This window comes from Lipotes vexillifer, unplaced genomic scaffold (assembly GCF_000442215.2).
Source record: "Lipotes vexillifer unplaced genomic scaffold, Lipotes_vexillifer_v1.1 scaffold459, whole genome shotgun sequence".
Classification (NCBI taxonomy): domain Eukaryota; kingdom Metazoa; phylum Chordata; class Mammalia; order Artiodactyla; family Lipotidae; genus Lipotes; species Lipotes vexillifer.
The window spans coordinates 3,354,066-3,363,280 of record NW_006769874.1 but is presented as its reverse complement, the minus strand read 5'-3'; the positions used below and the strand labels follow the sequence as shown (position 1 = coordinate 3,363,280).

The following is a 9,215-nucleotide window of genomic DNA, read 5'->3' as shown; positions in this document are numbered from 1 at the left end:
GAGGGTGGGGGCGGGGAGGAGGGTTGCACATTTTACAGCTCACTGACCATTTGGCGATCCATTGAGAGGAGGGTTTGGAAAAGTGGCTCCTTTGTGACAGCTCTCGCCAGATTGGGGGGCTGCTCATTTGCATCTCATTAGCCATGCGGGCGGCCGGCGGGATATAAGGCGGTGGCACGGGGCGAGCCCGAGCCCTTGCGCGCCCGCGGAGCCCCGGCCGGCGCCGCACCAGACGCACAGCCTGGCGCGCAGCCTCCGCCGGGACCCGGTCCGGGACCCCGGGTGTTGACCTGGATGGCACTGGCTGGGTCCCTGGGAAAAACTCGGGTCCAGGGCGCTCCCCGGACCGCGGCCGCCGAGTGAGCTGGCCGGGCCGCACCCGCGGGCGCTCCGCCGGCGCCGGATTACCGCCTCGCGCGTGGGATTTCCAGACCCCGGCTCGCTAATCGGACTCGCGGGGAGCCCTGCAGCTCGTCGGGAATTGGGCTGAATATCTGGACGCTTTCTCTCCTCTCTTTTTTTTCTTTCTTTCTTTCTTTCTTCCTTTTTTTTTTTTTTTTTTTTTTCCTGCGAAGAATCTTGAGACAAAACCAGGAAGCGGACGACCCCTACCTACTCGTGGATTGGAAGAAAGGGGAAAACCGAAAGTTGCCGCGCCAGAAGCAATCTCTCCGGGGAGCCTTTTTTTTTTTTTTTTTTTCCCCTCGTGCATCCCTGGAGCCGCAGTCGCCTCCGCAGGGAGGATCTAAGGAAACTCGGCCTCCGAAAGAGCCGGAGACGGACCCTTGAGGAAAGAAGTCCGGATAATCCCAGCCTGAGGCAAAGCGGCGGCTCTTTCCTGCCCGCGCTCCTGGAGACACCTTCCTCCCGGAGCATTCCCTGGCGATTTCAGAAGAGAAGGGGGACGCGAGGAGAGCGAACGCGGCCGGCGGTGCACCATGGGCCGGCGGTGCGCCCTGGCCCTCGCCGTACTCTCGGCCCTGCTGTGCCAGGTAAGTTGCCAGGCGGGGTCCTAAGGGCCGCGCCGTCAGGTAGGCTGTCAGCGGGGCTCTCCGGCTCCCTGTGGCGTCAGGTAGGGGGGGACCCGGGGCGCGGGCCGCGCGGGGGGCAGGGCCCGGGGCAGGACGCGGCCGGGCGGGCTCCCCGCGCCCGGAGCCCCACGCCCTAGCCTCGCCCGCAGGTCTGGAGCTCCGGGGTGTTCGAGCTGAAGCTGCAGGAGTTCGTCAACAAGAAGGGGCTGCTGGGGAACCGCAACTGCTGCCGCGGGGGCGCGGGGCCGCCGCCGTGCGCCTGCAGGACTTTCTTCCGCGTGTGCCTCAAGCACTACCAGGCCAGCGTGTCCCCTGAGCCTCCCTGCACCTACGGCAGCACCGTCACGCCGGTGCTGGGCGTCGACTCCTTCAGCCTCCCGGACGGCGCGGGCGCGGACACCGCCTTCAGCAACCCCATCCGCTTCCCCTTTGGCTTCACCTGGCCGGTGAGCGCCGCCCCTGCGGGCGCGGGGCGGGCGGGGCGGGCGGCAGAGAACTGATTAGTGTGGTTTATACAAATGCTCTAGTAATTGGTTTGGCCCCGAAATATGTGTCTTGATCTGCATATAATGGAAAGCCAGGGTGGGAGGGGGAACCTTAGAATTTATACAGATTCTGTTACTCTGGATTTGTAAGGATGAGGATATTTAAAAACTTTTGGCTGCACTGGGTCTTTGTTGCAGTGCGCAGGCTTCTCTCTAGTTGTGGTATGCAGGCTCCAGCGCGTGAGGGCTCCAGAGGGCGCGGGCTCAGTAGTTGTGGTGCACAGTCTTAGTCGCCCTGTGGCATGTGGGACCTTAGTTCCCCAACCAGGGATCAAACCCACGTCCCCTGCACTGGAAGGCAGATTCTTAACCACTGGACCACCAGGGAAGTCGTGGATAAGGATACTGAAAATGAATGTTGAATGCAAATATTCTACTGAAGTTGCAAATAGTACCAACACAGATGGAACAGTAAGCCATTCGTATACAATGATTTCTTATGCTAGAGAGCCAAAGAGCTTGGGAACAATCGAAAGTTGATGAACGCTCCATCCCATATATCCCGAGTACAGAGAAGAAATACTTCTCAATATATAAATTTCCTATTCAAATCCACTGACATCAAGAAAACAACTTTGAGTTTTGAGAAAGGCTTTTTTATGAAAATGTCCCATTACCTGAGCTACGGAAATCTAGGATCATCTCATCGATTGCGCAACAGTCAACACACACATACAAAACCATATATGTACCTAAATCACAATTGGTTTCATATGATTTGATTGGGAAGCAGAGGCAACCAACTCCTCACTGATCTCTGCTTTAGAATAACCATACCCATGTCACATATCGGAAATATAAACTCTATTCCATTAAACCAAAATTTAAATTCATTATAGAACCTGGAAAGTCTATTTAAAATAGTGAATTTTAAAAAATACTACACAACGTTTAAATCACCAAAAAGAACACTATTAAGATTTTAATATGATATATAAAGAATGGACATTTTCTTTCTGCAGTCAAATACTCTACCACTGAGCAATACTCTGCACTTAACATTCTTTTTTCTGTACAGTTTTTCTTTTTCACAGAATGATAATAATATTATCTATAGCAGAACTCTAAACAGTAAGAGAAAGCATAAGTAAACTAAGTATATCCATTTAGTGATTACATACTTTAAATATGATTATGAAAAATTTATGACTGTTAGAAATGTTTATTTTATAACATTAAATGGAAGTAAAGACAGTTCAAAAATTTATATAGGATAGGCCCTCAATTATCTGTACCCTTTTCCAAACTTGCAAATAAACCCAGAAGTCTTCAGGTATAGTAACAAAGGCAATGATTAAGTAATTTTAGTGAAAAATTTTAAAAGGTTGCAGGATGAGAGGAAAAACAATATTGAAACTCTAAAATATTAGGAAAAAAATTACTAAGTAACCACAAAGCCAATGTACTGTAAATGCAACAAGCATTTTCCTTACCTTTTTATCTTTATAATATGGCCTATTAAATTTCAAAACATGCAGCTGTACTACGACAAGACTAAGAAGATTGATAACATAGATTTGTTATTTATCTAGAAAAAAGTGATCATATATATACAAATCGCTTCTGTATGAGCGCCATCTAGTGGTCAAATTGTATGCAAACTGTGTGCTCAACTTAGTACTCCAGTGTCATCCGAAAAAGATAAAATTCAAAAGTATTTTAATATATTCCAGAGTTGTAAAAACAAAGTTGACTTCAACAAAGCACTCAGTATTCACTCAAAATAGGAAAGATTCTCTTCCTGTAGCGTTTAGTTCAATAGGCATATGTTTGCTTATATCCATTCTTCTGCTACCTCCATTTCTCACAATATTTGAAAAACTACCAATTGCTGCTGGTGATTTCATTTGATAGTATTCTCAGTACTACTGGATGAAATGTGTCCAGGCTAGAAGATACACTTATTTAAAATAATTATCTGTTCTCATACCCTGTTCTGTCTTCAATTTCAAGCCCCTTGTAACTACATTTACTTTGCACATATTAGTTTAAACATAATTTTCCGTCATTGAAGACAAAAGCAAAATATGAACTCTTTTATTCAATGACCATTGCAATATCCCACACTAAGCCATGTCACCCTTGTCACTTCATCTAGATTTAAATCTATTTTGGAAAAGGCTGAGGTTTTGTTTGTTTACTTGTTCAATTTACTGTTCTGACCATTTTTCCTAATTCTTAGATCATTTTCAGTTTTAGGAATCTTGACACTGTTCTTATTAGTACCATACTACTATATTTAGAACTGTTTAAAATTGAAGCTTACTTTTAAAGATTTTCATATACCACAAGAATTGACCCACTGTGTCTGTCCTTTTCTTCCACATTACAGTTTTTCACCATTATATCACCAATTTCTTTCTTGAAACTGTCTAGCACTGGCAAGAAACTTTCCCTTTTAGAGTCTTAAATCATAATTACTTTTTAAAAAAACTTTATTTTTTTTGGCTGTGCCAGGTGGCATACAGGATCTTAGATCCCTGACCAGGGATCAAACCCGTGCCCCCTGCAGTGGAAGCACGGAGTGTTAACCACTGGACGCCAGGGAAGTCCAAATCATCGTTACTTTTATGTTTTATGCTAAGGCCTGAATAAAGTAACTTTCAATCACTATCTTACTTCATTCATTACTTCAGTAATGAGAATCAGCATTAGCACTACAAGACCCTGACAGATTATTTCACAGCATGTTTCATGGTGGCAAACCCTTCATAAGCCCACTCATCAGCTCAGGATCAAGGTCCTTCACACCTTGTCCTCATTTCCTAACAACCATCCTAAACACCAACTACAATATAATGAACTTTTCTGCATTTTTACAGTCTCCTCAGACTATCACCCTCCTACTGTACTTATTTTCTCCAGTAACTGCCTTCTCCTCTGAATTAGCATATTGTATACATCCTTCAACACCTTGTCCAAATATCAACTTTGTTTTTTTACAATACTTCAAGAATTTAACTTCTCTTTATTTTTTCATGTTACATCATACTGTGTTATAACTATCTCTCCATAAAAAATACCAGTCACTGAAGCCTAACAAACTTACTAACATAGATGTTTAATAAATGCTAAATGCATGTTATTTGATAAACAAAATATTCTGTTGATTTTTAAAGCAATCATCTATTAATCTTATTTTTCTATTAGCTTTTATAAGAACTGTGAAGAACAAAGCAGTGCCTAATTTACATTCTACTCAGCAAAATGCTACTATTCAAAGATAATTTTTCAAATTACAAAAATAATAATTCATATACTGAGTTCTATGTATAGTATAACAGTTACTTGCTTCAATCCAAACCACAATACTATAAAAGTGGAAAAGCTCCTTATATTAGCTTTTTTGTCTCTAAAAAAAGACTGCTAATCTTATTTATATTTTAAATAAAATATATTCCATTGCTGAGCTTCCTAAAAGCTTTGCAGTTATTTGAAAAAAAATTTAAAAACATTAAAACTTGCCTTCTTATGTCAAAACAAAGTTATTTTTAAAATATTTCGTTCTCTAACAGAAAGTTAAAGTAATCCTAACCATTCTGCTATTACACTACCCCAATCCTATGCTCACTCCTCAAATTTTAATCTATGCATGAGATAAGAGAAGCAGGAAGAAATACCCCAAATGGGGCAGCTTTAATAATTCTTAAATTACAATTGTATCAGAATATAGTTTGTCAAAAGTCCAGCCTATCAATATTTCTGACCCAGTAATTTGACTTCTGGAAATCCATCCTAAGAAAACAACCAAACATACTTTTTATGCCCCAAAATGATTGATTCACTGCAGCCTTCTTTACAAAACCTAGTAAAAATGGAAATAACAAATAGCGAAGACCAGAAGTGTTCAGCAAGTTAAGGTACCAATATACTATGTAATGTTACGTATCAAGTTTTTAAAAAATTTAACATGGGAAATGTGTAAAACAAGTTTATAATAGGAAAAAACTCACATTTAAAACAGTAAGATGTAAAGTATGATTTAGAAACAGATGAAGGAGAAGTCAGATAATTTCTTCTACTGGAAATGAAAATCCTAATCAGAGAGTCAGCAAGCCAAAGGGGGAATACGATGATGATACCCAACTGCTCTACCTATTTGCATCAGAAACTTATAACTGTTTCAGAGATTGATGTTGTTAATATCGAATAAAAGAAAACAAAATGAAAAGGAGCAAGAGAATGGCATGTAAGGATGGATAGATCCAGCTGCTTTTCAATGAGACCAGCTGAATTACTACCACAGTACACTAAGATGCTTTGAGGCTAGTACTTTCTTGATCTTAACCAAAATTTGTCAAAGATTTGCATACAAATACTCAAACTGCCACTGCACTAAGGCAATAGTATAACACCAGCAACTATAAGATGTATGTCAATTGCAGAAAAGATAAACTGTGAAAAAGATGTGTTTTATAACTGTTAGTAAAAGGATATTTTAATCTCAATAACATACTCCTTTAAATAAGTCTCCATCAAATTTGTCTTTTAAAAGCCCTGGGGGGGAGAAATCCTAAGGGAGACATAATCCTTTAACATGTAATAATTAACTGTATGCAAAGGACAAGAGCATTTTTAAAGCAGATACCGAAAGAATCAGGCAAAATTCACTTAATTCTCTTATGGTAAGGAAATCAAGGGAAAAAGCGTCAAATTAAGGAAGCAAGTGAGAATCTTAAAAAAGTAATAATGCTTTCTCACTCAATAACTAGAAACACTTAAGTCTCACTGCAGAGTGAGGATTAAATAAAGAGATGTCAGAAATTTACTTTAAAATACTTCAAGACAGACAGTAAAGAAATATGTGTATGTGTATAGTGCAGTACTTCTCAACAGTGGCTATCCCCTAGAAACACCTGGAGAACTTGTAAAATTCTCAAAGCCAGACTATACCCCAGACCAATTAAACCACAATCTCGGAGATGGCACTCAGATATAAATTTTAAAACCTTTTTAGGTGGTTCCGATATCCCACCACAACTGAGAACCATTACTATGGACAGTCAGTTGTCCTAATCAGGAATTAACATTCCTAGACTGGTCAGCTAACAGCAGGTGGGCAGGGAGGCGGCCGCCAGCCCTGCTCCGGGGCGCGGCGGGGGCGCGCGGCTGGGCCTGGGCAGGTGGGCGCCGCGGTCCGCGGGGGCCTGGGGCATTGACTCCACGCCCGGGTGATCTGCAGGCGGCGGCGGCGGCGGCGGCGGCTGGGGGGAGTGTGGGAGGTGACAGCCGGGATAGAGTGAGGCAGAGAGGCCGAGGACCCGGGACATTTCCGTATCCGGTCTCTGCGCCTAGCCCCCAAGTTGAACGGGCCCTTCACTTGGGAAAGTTCTAGTTCCCCAGCTCGTGGACCGGCTAGTTGTTCAGTCGCCCTCGCAGCCTGACAGCCCCCAGACCCTCTGCTTGGCGCCTTCCCCAGAAGACTGCAGACAAGCCCCTCCAGCCCCGCCTGCTGCGCGCAATCGTTTTTCCTTTCCTTTCCTTTTCTTTCTTTCTTTCTTTCTTTTTTTTTTTTTTTTTTTTTTTACCGCGATATCCTGTATTAACAGGCTGAAAAAACACGTCGGGAAACCACTCTTTTAAAAGTTCTTCCATTTCCTTAAGGAAAGTGAAATCAGACAAGAGATGTACAGAGACCCGCCCCCCCACGACACACTGCACACAGATCTGCGACGACTTGGTTGTCCTGAAAGCTTTGATTCTTTTTTAAACATTTCTGGTTTATCTTCTGTCTCCTCCCCCTCCCTCCAGGGAACCTTCTCTCTGATCATTGAAGCTCTCCATTCTGATTCTCCTGATGACCTCGCAACAGGTAAAAACAAACCAAAACACTCCCAAACTGTGCAAACTGCGTCTCCAGTTTATTATGTATTTGAGTTCAGATCTCCCCAGAAACAAACGTCTGCATCTTTCATTCTGCAAGTTACTCTGGAAGGTTGAGGAGAAGAGCCTTCAGCCTCCTTGCCCAGCATCCTTTCCACCTCCCTCACTCCCCGAGCCTCTGGGTTCCCAGTCAGAACCAACAGAGCATCCTCTTCCTGCAGAGAACCCGGAAAGGCTCATCAGCCGCCTGGCCACGCAGAGGCACCTGACTGTGGGTGAGGAGTGGTCCCAGGACCTGCACAGCAGCGGTCGCACAGACCTCAAGTACTCCTACCGATTCGTGTGCGACGAGCACTACTACGGGGAAGGCTGCTCTGTCTTCTGCCGCCCCCGCGATGACGCCTTCGGCCACTTCACCTGCGGGGAGCGAGGGGAAAAAGTCTGCAACCCTGGCTGGAAAGGCCAGTACTGCACTGAGCGTGAGTCCCTGCGGGAGGCTGCCGCTCCCTCAGATTACCCCTCCCCAGGCCTGCTCCCCCCCCACCCCCCACCCCCGGCGGTGGGGATGTATTCTCTGAGCTGCTGGCATCTTGGGGTTTTAGCCCCGGAGAGATGTTCTGGTGGGCAAACCGGGGCCGGGGAGCCAGAGAGATTTGCTGAGACCTCACAGTTAGCCAGTGGCAGGTTGGGGTCAACTTAGACGTTTTAACTTCCGCTATGGGAAGCTGCCTTTCTTAATCAGGGAGGATTTTGGACACAGGGCCAGGGGTCAGGAAGTAAGCCTGAGGGAAGGGAGGGAGGAAGGAAGGGAGGAACAGAGAGGAGGCTGTGTGCAGGGCATGCTTCTACCAAAGGAGTTCTCTTTGCCCAGACAGCGTCTCACTGAAAAGTCCTTCATGTTCTCTCCGGAGTTGCTGTGCTGGGCCTGTTTACAAACATTCCACTGTTCGCGACACTTTCACTCGCAGGGGCTATGGACGTGGGTGGGTGTGTTTTGAGGCCTGGGCCTGCCAGCCCTGCTTGGGGAGGGTTCTGCTTGTCCTGCTTGCGGGATGCTCACATAGCACCCTGCCTGGGAGGGGGCACGTACCTTTACAAAAGTGACTTAGGCCCTGCCTGCCCGTAGTTCTGTATTCTCCAGGCAGGCAGGATAGCTGCACAGGTGCAGGGGGCATAGGAGGGTTGTGAGGACCGGCTGACTCCTGGGCCTGGTTCAGCTGGACCCCACTTGCCTCACTGCCACCTCGTACTCTAGGTGTCAGGTGGGCTGGGTCCTAGAGCTTCCCCAGAAACCCCAGGGAACCTTGCTTCTGCCCCCGAGCCTGGGAACCTTCTCTGGCAGGACAGAACCTCTCGCCGGGAGGTGCAGTTTCTCAGTTTGGATTTGCGCGTACCTGCAGCGTCATTGTTGCTCAGCCCGCTCAGCTTTCCACAGCTCCTTTGAGCTCGCCTTGGCCTGAGCTGGCTCTGTTGTCTTAAAAACTTGTGGAGCGGCTTGTTAATGAGTTTCATAACCAGGAGAAGGAAGCCAGCTGAAACCTCAGCCTCCAGCCTCCCCACCCCCTCCGGGACCTCTGGCCGGCCTGCCGCCTCCCTCCTGGCTACCCTCCCTCTCCCTCACCGTGGGGTTGCCATAAACTTAAACTTTTTTTCTTCTTATTCAAACACTGGAGTCTGTCCCCGCCCCCAGCTCGCGCGTGCCATCGATTAGATCTCTCCGGGGATAGGCGGCTGGGACGCACGCCTGTTCCCATTGGTGGAAAGGGTGCACGTGTGTGTGTGTGTGTGTGTGTGTGTGTGTGTGTGTGTGTGTGTG

The 9,215-nt window shown here is 46.1% G+C and overlaps 1 protein-coding gene across 1 annotated transcript in view; it reads left to right on the top strand.

Annotated features, from left to right (window-relative positions):
* The first annotated feature begins 937 nt into the window (after nucleotides 1-937).
* The window catches only part of DLL1 (delta like canonical Notch ligand 1), a 13,080-nt gene continuing 4,802 nt past the window's right edge, over nucleotides 938-9,215 (top strand). The window contains exons 1-4 of the mRNA XM_007445925.1: nucleotides 938-992; nucleotides 1,181-1,477; nucleotides 7,328-7,388; nucleotides 7,621-7,878. Coding sequence (XP_007445987.1) covers nucleotides 939-992; nucleotides 1,181-1,477; nucleotides 7,328-7,388; nucleotides 7,621-7,878 — 670 coding nt within the window. The 5' untranslated portion in view covers nucleotide 938. The remainder of the gene's footprint in view (nucleotides 993-1,180; nucleotides 1,478-7,327; nucleotides 7,389-7,620; nucleotides 7,879-9,215) is intronic.